General features: G+C 36.2%; 1 protein-coding gene across 5 annotated transcripts in view; it reads left to right on the top strand.

The window, feature by feature from the left end:
* LOC6653161 (membralin) overlaps positions 1 to 18,155 on the top strand; it is a 128,641-nt gene that overhangs the window by 63,260 nt on the left and 47,226 nt on the right. The window contains exon 11 of one of the 5 annotated variants that reach the window (XM_047009927.1): positions 18,075 to 18,147. The exons of 3 other annotated variants lie outside the window; for them this stretch is intronic. In XM_047009927.1, the coding sequence (XP_046865883.1) occupies positions 18,075 to 18,132 (58 nt within the window). In that variant the 3' untranslated portion in view covers positions 18,133 to 18,147. Of the gene's footprint in view, positions 1 to 10,577; positions 11,091 to 18,074; positions 18,148 to 18,155 lie in introns of those variants that run through there. One more of the 5 variants, XM_047009928.1, reaches the window with a different exon arrangement.

An 18,155-nucleotide genomic window follows, 5' to 3' on the forward strand; every position in this document is an offset into this window, starting at 1 on the left:
CTAACACAGGAGTCGACGAAAAAGCTTAAGCTAAAGACAGATAGTAATTAATTGAAAAAGATAGCTTAGCTATATACACAACTAAACATCCCCGACCCGATTGAGGTGTTTTATTTGCATAAGGTGCCAGCTATGCCCCAAGTCACAGCCAATGTGGTCAGGGATGAGTTGCAGACAATCCAAGTCCAGAATATTATTATTGGTTTCACTGTAGATGATTAAAAAGTATAGCGCGAAGAGAAGTGACAGAAAGATGAGGAGAAATTAGGTGAGAAAGGAGGTTGTTAAAAGATTGGCAAAGAACACGAAAAGGTTCATGAAGAGAGTAGTTAGTCAGACATCTACTAAGGTGAATAGGAAAAAAGTTTCTGGTCCGACGTGAGGGAACACAAAAATATAGCGTATCTAGTAAATTAGTAGAAGTGACTTCGCCGTTGACTAGTTTATGGAGAAAGAGAATGCCAAAAACAAGCCTACGGTTGTAAAGTGAAGGAAGATTAATAGGAAGTCTGCTAGAATAAGAAGGTAGGCGAAGACTCGGGTCCCAATTAAGACCGCGTAACGCAAACTTAAGGAATTGCTTCTGTACCGATTCAATACTACGCTGGTGAACATCATATTGCGGATTCCACACTGGCGAGCAATATTCTAGAGTAGGGCGAACTAACGAAGTGTATAAAACCTTTGTTACATAGGGATCATCAAATTCTTTGGCCCAACGTTTAATGAAGCCAAGAAGGCTGCATGCTCTATTGACAATAGAAGAAATATGAACATTAAATGAAAGTTTTGGGTCAAACATAACGTGTAAGTCTTTGAACGATGGTACACAATCTAACAGAACAGACTTAACAGAGTAATGAGCTAGGAACGGAGACAAACAACTGAAAGTCATAAAAGAGCACTTAGAGGCATTAAGGTGTAATTTATTAACGTGGCACCAATCACAGAATCATCAATCACCAATCTGATTGCAAGTACAGTTGGAAAGAACGATCATTATAGGAATAACAAATCTTGACGTCTTCCGCAAACATGACCACGCGTGAATGAGCCAAGGCCAAAGGCAAATCATTTATAAACAGTGTAAATAACAGGGGGCCCAGATGACTGCCTTGGGGTACACCTGACGTAACTCGAACAGTTTTAGATATCGAGGAACGAAAAGACACCTTTTGGGATCTGCCAATAAGATACGACTTTAACCAAGCCAATAGTTTCATCAGTTTGACACTTTTTACGGAAGCCATGGTGTACAAGGGTAGTCAATTCTAAAAGGTTGGTAAGCGACGACGACCTTTCATGAAGCCATGCTGACAAGGAGAAATAGTGGATCTGGATAGGTGTTGAAGGGAAGACGTAATAATTTTCTCAAACAGCCTTGGTATTGCCGAAAGTTTGGCAATGCCACGGTAGTTAGAAACATCCGATTTGTGCTACCCTTTTTAAAAAGCGGAATAATAAAAGACTCTTTCCAAATATCGGGAAAGGTACAAGACTCACTCGATATAAAAAATAACCGAGATAAAGGCTTACAATTAGATAGGGAATTCGAACACATTTTAAGGATGCAACTAGGTATATTATCAGGACCGGGAACGAAGGAAGACGTCATAGATGACAAGCTAGAGATAATACAGTCTTCAGTAATACTAGGAAAAAACATACAATTTAAATGTGGGATTGAAAAGGGATAGGGTGTGGGTTCCGAAACAGTAGTAGAATAAGTCGACTGAAAGAATTTATCAAACAGATCTGCAATATCTGAATCATTATTAGCAGTCTGGTCATTAAGTCTGAAGGTGGAGGGTAATACATTAGGGCGTCTTTTGGAATTAACAAAGTTATAAAATCTTTTGGGGTTCTTATAAAATTCAACCTTACAGCGAACGATATAATTATTGTAGCATTGAGTGTTTAAAAGACAAAATTGAGATTTGGCTATACAGTAATTTGCATAGTCAAGACGCGAACCAGTTTTTTTAAATCTTTTAAAATATCTCGATTTAATGTTACGGAGATTAGAGAGCCTACGTGTGAACCAGACTGGCGCGCTGGAGACGGTAGAGACATTCACATAAGGAACGCATTTATCAATTAGAGAATTAAGAGTAGAGTAGAAAAACTTCACTGCAGAATCTATATCGCAGCACTCAAATAGAAATGACCAATCAAAAGAGAAAATAAGGCTATTAAGAAGATTGAAACTTGTTTTAATGAATTTGAATTTGCGATATTATTAAATGAATTAGTAACGGAATTGTAAGAAATGGTAAGTTCAATGGTAGGGTGATAGGGATCTTCAGGCTGTGTTCGGGATACAGCACTAACAGTGGGATCAGAAACAAAAACAAGATCAAGGATTCTTTTAGAAGAAGTTAAGGAAAGAATTCAACTGATATAGCGGACATTCAAGTAGGCTATTAAGAAAAACATGTTAAGATGAAGGAATTAAGAAAGATAGATTATCATCAACAAGCCAAGAAATATTAGGCAAGTTGAAATCACCTAAAACTATGAGGGAATCACGATCTTTAAGACGATTAAAAATAGTTTGCAAAGCATCAGCATGGTGCATGTAGGTCATGATATCAGAAGCTGGAGGAATATGTGAACAAGAAATATATAAGCTAAAGTTGGAACATGTAACTTCGATGAAAATAAACTCAACACCTAAGGGCAGATCAGTCGGCACAACACTTGAACACAGATTCGAGTTAACAGCAATGAGTACTCCACCGCCACGACGACCAACACGATCAAGCCTATAAGAAATAAAGTTATTAGAAAGAATTTCATTATCCAAAACAGAGGAGTTAAGCCAAGTTTCAGAGAAAGCTAATATGTCAGCCGAAAAGGTTTGGCTATCACAGAACAGGTTCGAGAGCTTGGTAAGAAGTCCTCTTACATTTTGATAATGAATGCAAAGACTAGACGTTATTAGTTTTTTGAAGCAGAAGATAAATTAGGAAGGTGGACAGGCAACGGACGGGAGCGCTTATTGGGCGCAAACTCGTGTACAACTAGGCCCTTAGCAGGGCATATATTGCCAATGTAAGCTGCCACGGACGACTCAGAAGTATCTGGAGCAAGCCTAGAGATAAATAATTGTTTGCGATGAGGCATTACAGTTAGTGGAGGCGGAGGAGCATTGGGATCCGCAAGTGATTGAGAGCCAGCATGATCCTGTGATTGAGCAGAGTTCCCGTGAGGGATAGATTGGATACACCAGGGCTTGCAATGGGTACTTCAATCTGAAAAGAAGAGCATAAAGAGGGACAAGAAGATGGTGTAGGCGAAAGTAAAATGGGAGACGATGTAATAGAGAGTGCTGGCGACTGCTTACGAGGTAACTCAAGGTTACATTTCTTGGGCGACTTCTCAGAAAATTTGTCGTAGTCGCGGCCATTGAGGCCAGCACATTTTAAGTGAATAAGAAGCCAAACGAAACACAAGGCAAACAAAAAATAAAAAAAAAAAATTTATATATATAAGAATATATAGAAAAATTTAAATACACAGCACAAAGATAATTATCGATAAAAAATCAATAATTACAAAGAAAACAAAGAGACAGCTAGAGTGCACAGCACAAGAGAGAGTGCAAGAACAGTTATAAGCCGAGACACAAGGGTGTCAAGCAAACAAGAAAGTGAAAGCGTAAACAAACTAAGCACAATTCAAAATTGAGAGAAAACAATAAATATTAATAAAAACTCAGGAGCTATGCAAAAACACGACCGTCACGTCAGAGAGCAGAAGCTTTTATGCTTTTTTTATTCTATCCTAGAACAAGAGCTAATATCGCGAAGTCGAAGTCTGTAAATCACTTTTGGTACTTTGACAAAACTCCATATGAATCTTCATATTGCAAAGTAGCGTAATATTCTCGTGCCAGGCGTCCTTAAAGTAGTCCTGTTTGGCGGTGCAGGGTCTAAACACTATGTACGTCGCCCAAACGACACGCTAAAACAGTTAAGCAATCGGGCATGATTTGGACTTGTTTCTCATATAAAGGACTTGGTCCACTGTATAAGATTCATGTAAATATGAATCGAAATATCTACGTTGACATCATAAAAAAGGTTAAGCTCTCCTATATCATATGGAATATGCCCATAAAATGGACATACCACCGGTCTAACGACCCAAAACCTAGCAGCAAGCTCAAAAAATTTGTTTTCAATTCGAAAGAATCGATGTAATGCCAGGGCCATCTCAGACGTCGGATTGGAGTCATCGGACTGGAGTCGGTGCGGTGCAGGTGCCAACCGGCTTTTGCCAATAATTGGTTCAGGACTAAGTATTAAGTCCTTAGAACCAAAGGTGACCTGAATTTAAAGTTTTAATTAATTTGGAATCGACAGATTTTAATTCTTAGTTGTTACTGCTATTTTAATGAACAGCTGAAAATGCCCTTCCTTCAGTGTCTTGCTAGTTTCTGAAAATGGGGGACTCGTTGTTCAGTCCAAAATAGTACTAACATAATTATATATAAATATGGATTATGAATTTATAAAAGATTGGTGCATTTATGGTCTTTTTAATAGGATTTGGTACGATGAAAGAGAACAACTAACTGAAACAGAAAATTAGTGTGTCCAGACTATGTACAAGTACACTTGTGTTTGGTGATGTGTTCAAACCGGAAGCATTTGTTGCAACGGAGTGGGGCAGGTATATAAATGCGAACCTTCACCAGTTCATTCCCAATTTTAATATTTTCGGGTGTTGTGTGTAAGGCAAATGTAAGAATGATCAATCCAGTTTTTTCCAGTTCGTTGTTAACATTTCTCGTTATTTTCTTCGCTGTAACGATGTCTTGAGCTTTTAGTTCTTCTTCGATGACATCTTCAAGTAGGCCGCGGAGATCATTTGAGTAAATAACACCTTTGCAGACATTGAGGGTAGAATGTTCACAAAGTATAATCGGAAAAGGTCACAGCAATTGTAATTTCAGCAACTTTAGAGCTTGTATACCATTTTTATACCATACACCCATAGCCTTGTCTTGAGCTTTTAGTTCTTCTTCGATGACATCTTCAAGTAGGCCGCGGAGATCATTTGAGTAAATAACACCTTTGCAGACATTGAGGGTAGAATGTTCACAAAGTATAATCGGAAAAGGTCACAGCAATTGTAATTTCAGCAACTTTAGAGCTTGTATACCATTTTTATACCATACACCCATAGGGTGAAATGGTAGATTAAAGTCGCCAAAATGTATGTACAGGCAGAAGGAAGCATCTCCGACCCCACAAAGTATATATATTCTTGATCAGGATCAACAACCGAGTCGATCTAGACATGTCCGTCTGTCCGTCCGTCCGTCCGTATGAACACCTAGATCTCGGAGACTATAAGAGCTAGAGCCACCAAATTTGGTATGTAGACTCGTGTGGTATGTAAATATATAGAGTTCATTGGAATTTTGGCCACGCCCCCTTACGCCCACAGAATTTACATAAAACTGTTTTTCTTAAAAAGTATAGCAGATAGAGACATCAAATTTGGGTTATATACTCGTTTAGTTAGCGCGCAGAAAATAATTGTTCCAACTTTTTGCCACGCCCCCTTCCGCTCCCGGAATTTACATAAAACAGATTTTCTCAAAAACTGTAAAAGCTACCGACATTAAATTTTGTATGTATGTAAGCTAGCTTAATAGACGCGCAGATATTGACTATTTATAAAAATTTTGCCACGCCCATTTCCGCCCCCGCAAATTAAACAGAACTGATTTTCTCCAAAACTAACAAAGCTAACGAGCAAAATAACTTTCCGTACACACGTCTTGTCTCTTCAAAAGTCAGCTTGGAACTGTAGGTATGTACTATACCAAACCAATCCGTGTCATAATGAAACTATCATTAAATATTTTAAACCAAGGTCTACCTAGTTCGTTTTAGTTAATAAGCCTTAAGGTTTTCATCTGAAAAATATGCGGCAAGGTTCCCTATATCACATAGATATGATTAGTCGAAAATTGAGTACTAGATCAAAAACTGCGGTACCAATTCGGTAAATTTTTATACTATTCATATTCTAGGGGCCGGAAAAGTTCCGTAAAGCTTGGACGATTATATCATGTAACTTTGATAACAACGATCGACACGATAAATTGTTTAGAAAACCTAGTTGGTTTCGATACGATTATGTAATTAACAAATGCACAAAACAAGCTACATTTCTCATAAATCTGATCAAATGCGGATGTGATAAAACAATCACTAAATCATTTGAAAACCAGAGATATAGAACCCTCGCAGTATATAGAAGCCACAATTGATAATTTCAGATCTGTACCCCAATGATGTTTGTGTCCTGGTGTCACTCACCACCGGGTAAGCATAGGGAAGGCACACACTCATTAAGAGCTTGGCGTGGGCTGTAAATGTGTGTGCGTAAAGACGAGAAGAGTGTAAAGATCATATGGATCACCCTATTATATTATTTGTGTGATTTTAAGTGAATATCAAAGCATTTCTTTTCGTGTTGAGTTCTCTTTATTCAATATTCTTAATTCTGTAACAATTGTCTTGTACAGCTAAAGACCGCGTATCTACGCTGCCAGTGACGCCGGCAGAGGAGCGGTCTGCTTATGTATAAATGTTTACATATTTATGTATAAGGCTGGCGAAGAGTCGCCGCAAGGGGGAGAGGACCTATCATGTTCACTTGGTGACAGAGCCATCGTGCGTGTTAAACATGCCGACTCAGCACTGTCCAGTCCTATGAACTTATGTGTGGTCTTGTTACCAAAAATGCATGGTACTTAAATTTGAATGGTTGTATATAAATATTGTGACTAAGTGCTAGTATTGGATATGTGAACATGCTACAGCATGTTTTTTCATTACATCGCTTCTTAGCGTTCAAATTCATTTGCTTATTCATTTTGCCATCAGACAAAACAAAATAGATCACGGGGAACACAAAGTTGCTGCAAAAAACAAAGGCAAAAGAGTAATTTGATTAACATTGTGTGTTTTTATACCCTTGCAAAAAGGGTATATTCATTTTCAGAAGTCAGAAGTGTGCAACGCATAGAAGGCAGCATCTCCGACCATATAAAGTATATATACTCTTAATGAGCATGACGAGGCGAGTTCAAACAGGCATGTCCATCTGTCCATCCGTCCGTCCGTCTAGATCAACGCGAACTCCTCCTAGACCGTTAAAGCTAAAGATTTGAAATTTTAAATGTAGGCTTGTATATACTGCAGGCGTTGTATATCTCGGATTCAGCCGGATCGGATCACTATATTATATAGCTCCCACAAATCGCAAAGTCACAAACAGTGACTTTTCTTAATAACTTCGTTATTTTCTGAGCTATTGTCGTGAAATTGAATATTGGTGAGTTTCATATAAACGACTATGCCAAATTTGATCAAGATCGGGTGACTATATCATATAGCTCCCATAGGAACGATCTTTCGAAAACAGTGACTTTTGTCAATAACTTCGTTACTTTGTTAGTTACATTTGTTAGTTTAATATATCTGTTAATGACTGTGTTAAACATAATTAAAATCGGGTGACTATGTGATATAGTCAAGCTTTTACAGGAACAGTGGTTGGGAAACATTCACTTTGATCAATAAATTCGTTTTTTGCTAATCTAAGATTGTACGCCTTTCTTTCACAAACATTAGCCTTTTTAATTGTTGATTTTTTGCGACCTTTTATTGTTAGTTGTATGTTTTGCCGGCTCGAGGTCAAATTTTTTGGGTGAATAAAACAAAATAATAATAGTTTGTTATTTCTTTCCGATATATTTCGACCACTCATCGGTGGTCGTCTCCAGGGCAACTATAAAAACATTTAATTGTGATTAATTTTAACATAACATAATTTAACAACAAGAAACACCTACTTATTTTTATTTTTACACGTCCGCACACTGTGACGTGGAGCTACACACTGACTTGTCCCTAATAAATGCCTGTATAAATGCGCGCAGTTGTCTGTATCTACCTTATAATTAAGTCTTATATTTGTCGGGGTTTTTATTATGTGCAACATCTCTAAAATATAACGTTTGTTGTAATGTTGTTGTTGGTCTATTATGTATGCTGCGTCAAAATTTAGTGAATGCCCACTGGCGTCACAGTGGGCCATAAGTGTCGTTTTTGTACATTGGAGTGTTGACGAAGTTTGTAGTCAGATCTATGTTGTGATATTCTAGTTTTTAGCCTCGATTTGGTTGTCCCTATATATATTTTATCACAGTTTTCTTCATTGGTCCCGTTACATGGTATTTTATAAACTACGTTGCTCTTGTCCATTGTTGAAAGTTGAAAGTTGAAAACATTAAGCGAAAGAATATTGTTTTAATTACGGTTCCAGTGAGCAGAAAGTTATCAGCGGTTCGTAAAATAAATATAGGAAAACGGGGCAAGTCGGTGTCGCTGAATGCCGTAAAATTTGACTGTTTGATCGATACGGGCTCAGATGTCATTATTGTATCTTTGTATAATGATCTAGATAAGGTCTAATAAATACATATGCACACAAGCAATAATGAATCAAGAAAATTTCGAATAAATGATTAAATAACAAACAAACAAAAAATGACCCCTCTTGACAGGTACTTTAGAAAGTTAAACAACAGGCACCCTAGCATAGTCCAAGATTTAATTGAAGTCTTTAGAAGCGAGGGAAGTAACTCACCTCAACGCTCTGTAAACTTGGTACAAATTAGGTTAACTTACCTTGACATAACGGGAGAAGATTTCCCAGTTCCCATCTCACAGTATCATATGTATGCTGCTTTTCCAACGCAGCAGGCTCATATCGTTTCTACCTAATGGAGGAACCACGGCAGTAAGCAAAACGAAAAAAAAACCTTTTTTTTTCCTATTAAAAAAAATAAAATATACATCCATCTTAATAAGCCTAACCAGTTAGTGTAGAATATGGATGAAATAGAATTGCAAAAACTGCAAAAATATCTACGTTTCCTTGATTTCCTGGTGATGTAAATTACAAATACAAGGAAATAAGGTATTGGATAGCCAACAACTACAAATTTCAAAAAAATATTGTAGATCTTATGGAAACATCCATAAAAGTAGCTTATAGTAGATTGTCAGTTAAGACTCCTTTACGAAAAGACGTGCCCGGATGGGTCTACGAACTTTTCAAGGACTCGATCGCATTGATAGACATAGCAGAATCTAGTTTAGAAACAATAGACTTAGCAGATTCAGATGTAGAAATAATAGATATAGAAAAGTAAAATAAACATACTTTTGACTCTGCGTAATGATATAGATATATCATGAGAGCATGATCAAAAGTTAAACATTACTTAATAAATAATCTTTAAGCAAGGAATGTGAAGAAATTTTTCTCCATATCCAAAGCGTAAAGAAAAAATATATAGGTCGAGTCAATGACCTTGACAAAGTAGAGATTTTCCCATTATGACAGAGTGGGAACATATTTCAAAAGGAGCTCGTGAAATCAAACAAGAAATGCACAAGTCAATCAAGTGCCTCTCCCAGTATAGAAATACCTCAGAGGGCACTTTAGAAAAGCACACAAAAATCATAAAAACCGATTTAGAAAAAATAAAGCTTCTTTAAAAGACCCATTACAACAGCCTTTCTAAATACTATCAAACAGCAGCTCTAACCTTCTACAATGATTGCAAAGAAAAAGCTACATTGGCACTAAAGCGACATCAGATAACATTCAAAGAAGTTTTTGATTTAAACTCCAGTATAAGTTTACTTAGTACAGTGGTAAAATTCATAAACACAGCCACCAGGCTTCTACCATTCTTTGATGGTGACATCAAAAATCTACCGGGTTTCCTTGGAGCGGTTCGTGTACTTAACACCATAAAAGAAACGCACGAAGCAATAGCAATCGAAATTATAAAATCCAAATTAAAAGGTCAAGCGGGTAATACCCTGAACTCTTAAACAATGATTGATGAAGTAATACAAAAACCGTCAACAATCTTTAAGGGTGAATCAGTAGATCTTTTAAACCCCAATAACTGTGTTTCATACACAAAAGAGATTACTGAACAAGCCGTAAAATACACCACCAAAGTGGCAATAAATGCTATGGTAAGTCATACCAAAAGTCAAAGAGTCCAGCTATTAATCGAATCAGGAAACTTTGATTCGGCTAAAAAAGCCATCGCTAGATTCACCACTCTTTTAGTAGAGTCGGGCTCCACGGAAAATTTCCAGAATAATACCGTTTTTTATGCCGTTTTTTTTTTAAGAGGCGGCCGTGGAAGCGGTTATAACAATTACAGACAGAACCCAATACAGGTGCAGATATTTCAATTATAAAAGAAAATACTGATGTCTTTCACGACATCCATACAAATAAAATTATAGATATTCGAGGCATAGGAGAAGGGATAATAAAATCCAGCATCAAATAAAAACAATACTTGCACATTTGGCTCGATGGCATTTTGCAGAGTCAACTTGGAAAATTGCATACTAATTCTACGAGTTTTTGGTACCGGCAATAGAAGAGTGCTGCTGTCACCTTTTCCAAACACGAAATTACTAAAAAAATATTTAAAAAATTTTGTCTTTTTTTAGTTAACAAAAGTGTATAAGGACTTCGGAATTCTCGATTGACTTGGCCGGGAAATTCGTCCGACTTAAACCCTATTGGCCACTTATGGCTCGAAATGACACCAAAAGTGGCAGACCAGAAACCACAAAATAAGTTGCAGCTGATTTCGTCCTTGGAAAATGTTTGGGACAACGTTATTACCGAGGATACTCTGCAAGTCCTTGTTGATTCAATGCCGTCGTGAATAATGGCTGTTATACAGGCTAAAGGGGGCGTGACAACCTATTAGTATTTTTTTTATTTTCATTTAACATTACTTTTAAAAAAATGAAATGAGTTATAAATCTTACTTCGGAGATGAGCCCACAAGAAATTTTTTCCGCTAACCATTGAATTTTGGTCAATTTTGCTGTTTTTTTGTTTGGGGCAAAAATCAAGGATATCAATAGTATAGAAATAAATATTTTACTCCATAACGTCTTTTTCCTAGTAAATTATCTTATTGTTAATAAAGAAACCTTATTCTCTTATTTTTATCTGAACGATTCCAAAACCAGAGGGCCGGGGCTAACTTCGACCGCGTCAAAGTTTTTATACCCTTGCAACTTTTATGGTAACTCTTTCCTTACCTATAGCCATCAAAGTGGAAAAATGTTTAAGCTAAAAAGGCTAATGTTTGCGAAAGAACGGCCAACAATCTTAGCATAGGAAAAAACTAAGATATTGATCAAAGTCACTGTTTTCCACCGATCGTTCCTATGGGAGCTATATGATATAGTAACCCGATCTTTACCAAATTCGGCACAGTCATTAACAGATATACTAAACTAACAAATGTTTAATTTGAAAACAATCGCGTCAAAAGTGACGTGAAGTTATTGACAAAAGTCACTGTTTTCGAAAGATCGTTCCTAAGGGAGCTATATGATATAGACACCCGATCTTGATCAAATTTGGCACAGTCGTTTATATGTGTAATTAATATTACATATAAATACTAAATTTCATGACAATAGCTCAGAAAATAACGAAGTTATTAAGAAAAGTCACAGTTCGTGACTTTGCCATTTTTATGGGAGCTATATGATATAGTGATCCGATCCGGCTGAATCCGAGATATACAACGCCTGCAGTATATACAAGCCTACATGCAATTTCAGCTCTGTAGCTCCAACGGTCTAGGAGGAGTTTGCGTTGATCCAGACGGACGGACAGACGGACGGACGGACGGACGGACATGGCTATATGAACTCGTCTCGTCATGCTGATCAAGAATATATATACTTTATATGGTCGGAAATGCTTCCTTCTATGCGTTGCACACTTCTGACCAAAATTAATATACCCTTTTTGCAAGGGTATAAAAACATGAAATTTTCAAGTGGTGCGGTTTTCATGACCGCCAGTGTATATACCCTTTTTGCAAGGGTATAATTATCGATGTCCGCGTAGCCAAATAAAAGAAATCCAGCGTCAAGTTGGAAAGTTAATTGAACAAAATATTGTTGAACCGTCTGTATCACCATATAATAGCCCGCTTTTATTAGTCCCGAAGAAAGCTCTTCCGGGCTCTAAAGAGAAAAAATGGCGATTAGTAATTGACTATCGCCAAATAAATAAGAAATTGCTGTCAGATAAATTCCCACTCCCCAGAATTGATGATATTCTTGATCAATTGGGTCGAACTAAATATTTTTCCTGCCTTGATTTAATGTCAGGTTTCCACCAAATTGAACTTGAGGAAAACTCAAGAAATATTACGTCTTTTTCAACAAGCAATGGTTCATATCGCTTCACGCGATTACCATTTGGTTTAAAAATAGCGCCTAATTCATTTCAGAGAATGATGACAATAGCATTCCCAGGCTTTGAGCCCTCGCAAGCTTTCCTTTTATATGGATGATTTAATCGTTATTGGTTGTTCTGACCAATATATGATTAAAAATTTAACAGCTGTTTCCAAACTCTGTAAAAAAAATAATCTCAAATAACATCCAGAAAAATGTTCATTTTTTATGCACGAAGTGACATTTTTAGGTCACAGGTACACAGATAAAGGAATCTTACCAGATGACAAAAAATGACAAAAAAAGGTCACAGGTGCAGAGATAAAGGAATCTTACCAGATGACAAAAAATTTGACGTCATCAATAATTATCCAGTCCCTACGGACGCAGACGCGCTAGAAGATTCATTGCATTTTGCAATTACTATAGACGTTTTATAAAAAACTTCGCCGAATATTCACGGCACATAAAGAGATTATGTAAAAAGAAGCATTCCAAATTTATTACAGTACCCAGATTTTAGCAAAGAATTTTGCATAATCACGGATGCAAGCAAACACGCATGTGGAGCAGTTTTAACTCAAAACTATAATGGACTCCAACTCCCAGTTGCATATGCATCACAAGAATTCACTAAAGGTAAAAGCCATAAGAGTACTACAGAACAAGAATTAGCAGCAATACATTGGGCAATAACACATTTTCGACCACATATTTATGGCAAACACTTTACAGTTAAAACTGATCACAGACCTTTAACATATTTATTTTCTATGGTTAATCCTAGTTCTAAATTAACACGCATGCGACTAGAATTAGAAGAGTATGATTTTACGGTAGAGTATCTGAGAGGTAAAAATAACTTTGTGGCAGACGCCCTATCAAGGATAACAATATCCGATCTGACGAAGTTCGAAAAGTAGTGACCTTGCGAATAACTGATTCATTGACCACATTCAAACATGGCAAGAAAGTTATAGCAAGAATTGGCATTTGGGATATGTATACCAATGGAATTCTCAACTTAGGTCAGTTTTTTCAAAGGCTCGAAGAAGAAGCTGGTATACTTAGTATCAGCCAAGTCAAAGTGGCACCGAGCCGAAAAGATCTTTGAAACATTTTCAATAGAATCTTTTAAAGAAATGGGCAATAAAATTTTACAATTTTCAAGAATAGCGCTACTCAAGCCGGTGACCCTCATCCAAAACGATGAAGAAAAAGAAGCTACATTGTCTACATTCCAAGAAGATCCAATTCAAGGAGGTCATACAGGCATAAATAAAAAAATTGCAAAAATAAAGAGACGATATTATTGGAAAAACATGACTAAATATGTAAAAAAGTACATTACTAAATGTCCAAAATGCCTGACGTCGAAAACGACGAAACATACAAGATCACGTATGATTATAACCGAAACTCCACAATATGCTTTTGACAGAGTGATAGTAGACACAATTGGTCCACTACCACGTTAGGAAAATGGGAATGAATACGCAATCACATTAATATGTGACCTGACAAAGTATTTAGTAGCAATTCCTGTTGCAAACAAAAGATATAAAAATTCCATTATAAATGACTTGTGCAATTATTTAAAAATAGACAACATAACGTCTACAGCACACCACCACCAGACATTAGGTACCGTTGAAATAAGTCATAGGATATTTCAGTAGATAAAACTGATTGGGACATATGTTTACAGTATTTCGTGTATTGTTTTAATACAACACCATCAGTAACACATAATTATTGTCCATATGAACTAGTATTTGGTAGACAAAGTAACCTACCAATACAACTTAATAGCGTTAATACTATAGATCCAATATATAATATAGAAGACTATTCTAAGGAAGTTAAGTTTAGATTAGAAAACGCGTATAAAAGAGCTAGAATACTTTAAGAAAACAATAAAATTAAGCAAAAAGAAATAAATGATTAAAAAGTATCAGATTTTAAAATAGAAATAGGAGACAAGATTTTCTTAAAAAACGAAACTGGTCATAAATTAGAAACTTCTTATATAGGACCATTTGAGGTCATTAGTCTAGAGAAAAATAATAATGTAATTATAAAGAATAGGAAAAATAGAGAACAAAAAGTTCATAGGGATAGACTAGAACAAGTTGTCATACGCCCAACTATAAAGTAAGAGTAACACCTCATAACATAACGACACTTTGTGTTGCTATGTTTATAAAATAACAAATATACATAAGTGCAGTAATAGGATCGGCCACTTATGCGGACTGGCCGCAGCGTAAGAACGCTACCGTAAGCACTTCTTGAGTATGAACCATTCAGTATGAACTCATTATGTACTTTAGGCTAAGTCCATTATTAAATAAAGAGAGACGATTCAGTCTGAATCCGTCAACACCGAGTGCAACAAGCAAATCTTTTTAATTTCTACAAGAGCTCCTTTCTAAAATACTCAGGTAAAATTGATTTAAAGGAAATGTGCTTAATGCTTTGCGGCCTACGCAAAAGCAAAAAGCTTTTTCGAGACAGAGGACAGAGGTCGACGTAGATCAACTAAAGGCTCAGCAAAAATTTTTGGTTGTTGAGAGCAACACTCCTCTAACCTATTGTCTTAAAAATTGTACTAGATGGCGCAAAAATCCCATTCAATCAGTCACCAAGTCGTTTGTCAGCACCAGACGTAGAAATCAAGTTGATGAGTGGATTTGTGTACTTTACAGGAAGTTAAACAGTATGGTCTTGGAAGATTGTTTTCCAGTTCCGAAAAACAGCTGACAATAAGGATCCAAGTACATATCCTTGTTTTGGCAAACCTACAGCTGTTCGACTAGGTGTTAAGTGCTACAGGTGTGGAAATTTTGCCACATTGCTTCTTTTTGTACAAAGGTTGCAACCACGTCCAATGGCAACGACGAGAAGCAAGTAAATGTTTGTGCTGTACTGGAGCCCTAAGTAATTATACGTCAAAATGGTGACGCATATACCATACGGTATAAAAATAGCCTCGAATTCATATCAACGAATGATGACTTTAGCTTTCTCCGGACTTCAACCGTCCCAAGCCTTTTTATACATGGATGATTTAATTGTATTAGGCTGTTCTGAAAAACATTTGTTCAAAAATTTGAGTGATGTTTTCGACATATGCCGAAAATATAATCTAAAACTACATCCAGACACAAATATACATTTTTCAGCCATGAAGTAACTTACTTAGGTCACAAGTGTACAGACAAAGGTATTCTTCCAACTCCAAAAGATCCAAATGAAGTAAAGAGATTTGTTGCATTTTGTAACTATTATAGACGTTTTGTACCAAACTTTGCCCAATACGGACGCGTATTTACATTGACAAATTTATGTAAAAAGAATGTCAAATTAATTTGGACTGATGAATGTGCTTTTGCATTTCAGCATCTAAAAACAGCACTAATAACAGATTTCAATAGAGAATTTTGCATCACGACCGATGCTAGTAAATTCGCTTGTGGAGCAATGCTCAGTCCAGAATACGACAATCAACAATTACCAATAGCATTTACAACAATTTTTCAGTAAAAAGTGACCATCGTCCACTATCATACCTATTTTCTATGAAAACCCATAATGAAAACTAATTTAGAGGAATATGACTTCACTGTAGAGTATCTGATGGGAAAAGAAAACTACGCAGCCAATGCATTGTCTCGTTAAAATTTCAATAATATAAAATCAATCCAGCATCAAGCTCAAATTATACTACGAGTAACCACACGATTACATAGTAAAGAACAAAGGAAGCACCCAGTTTCGACTGGCATAAATAATAATCCGTCACATATTAAAGAGCTATCACTGAGACGACTCAGTCAAAAGAAGTCAATAAACGTGCTCGAATTCAAAATTCGATAAAAAAAATAATTCTGGGAAAGAAACTAATTTACACGTTTGACAATGCTATAAATGAAAGAATCGATTTAGATAATTTTTTTCCACAGCTTAAAAAAGTAGCTGATAGCACTGGTCTGAGAAGATCGCTAGACGACAATTTATTTAACAGCTGCAGCATTCAAAATTAAAAGATCCAAAATAAAAAATTTAAGTATAGCCCTCACTCCCAGATTGAAAACCATTATTTATGACGACGAAAAGCTTGCAATAATGCGTAAATATCACGATGATTCCAATTGGGCCGGCCACCCAGGAATGTCGCGATTCTTAGCAAAATTACAAAATCATGTCCGCTGGAAAAATATACGCAAGGATATTGTTCAATATGTAAAAAATTGCAAACATTGACAGCCAAATAATTCACAACGACACACAAAGCAACCTATGGTTATAACACCAACACCTCAAAATGCTTTTGATCTATATAGTGTTACTTGACACAGTAGGACCACTTCCAAAATCGGAAGACGTGTACCAATATGCGGTCACAGCCATCTGCGACTTAACAAAATAATTAGTAAGCATTCCAAGAAAGCTATTTTTGAAAAAGTAATCTTGACGTATGGCGGCCCTATCAAGAAAATAATTACTGATTTAGGCACAGAATATTAAAATCAGGTAGCTTCAGAACTATATAAGCTTCTAGAAATTTAACAATTCACTTCCACATCATATCACCATCAAGCTTTAGGAACCATCGAACGAAATCATAGAACATTCAATGAATATCTTAGAATGTATATTTCTTCAGATAAAACGGATTGGGATACATGGCTTGAATATTATACTTAATGCTACAATACCACGCCATCAACAGTGCATGAGCACTGTCCCTTCGAATATATTTTTGAAGAAATACCCATCCCCTATAGTTTTATGACATCCAATGAGATAGATCCAGTCTATAACCTTGAGGCTTACGACAAAGAAGTTAAATTTAGATTACAACGTGCACGTAAAAGAGTTCAAATATTAGTAGAAAACCACATGGTAGTCAATCAAAATATCTATAATAAGAAAGTAAATACTATTGAAATATCGATAGGAGATCATCTAGTACTTGTAAGGAATGAATCAGGACATAAGCTAGATAGTAGATGCAAAGGGCCCTATAAGATAGTTAGCATAGATAGAAAAACTAATAACTGCGAAATAGATAAAAATTATAACAACAAAAATAAAATAAACAGAGTAAAAGTTCATTTAAATAGAGTAAAAAATACAATTTCCGCATAAAATGAAAACATTTTTTTTTTGTAATATATTAAATTCATGTGAAATATAATTTATAAGTATACCGTTATTAAAAATCTTGAATAAATTTATTTTGTCCATAAATTCATTCCCAAAAAAAAAGGGAGGTGTAATATACATAAAGCAACGGTGTAGTGTTCTTATGATAAAGCCTTCACTGCATGGTGCCGTCAAGGCATGGTCAATTTATACATAAGAACATTCACGCGCAGTGTAGGGCATTACCATTTTCAGCGCAAAACGGCCAGTTATGTTAGCCTGCACACGGCCCCACTGCTTAAGCTAAGATTGCAATGTAAGCATAACCTTGGCCTATATTAAGGCCCAAACTTATTGAATAATAAAGAATCAATGATAAGCCTGACCATCAGCTAACCATAAAGCTCCCGGCTTTTGACTTTATATGTAAATATGCAAGGAAGCTTATATACACTAAAGTTGCAAACGCTGTATGTAGTTGCATTACATATTGGCACTCATCGAAGTCGGTCGTGTTTATTTTGCGCTCTCTCTCAACTACTTTTTTTTTTTCTTTCATGTCGGCACATAAATCTCTACCAGATCCGGCTTCCGACAATCACCCTATGTGACCAAATGTACAGCAGCTGATATCGTTTAGGGGTCCGGATTTGACAGGTGTGG

The sequence above is a fragment of the Drosophila willistoni genome (assembly GCF_018902025.1).
Source record: "Drosophila willistoni isolate 14030-0811.24 chromosome 2L unlocalized genomic scaffold, UCI_dwil_1.1 Seg168, whole genome shotgun sequence".
Lineage (NCBI taxonomy): Eukaryota > Metazoa > Arthropoda > Insecta > Diptera > Drosophilidae > Drosophila > Drosophila willistoni.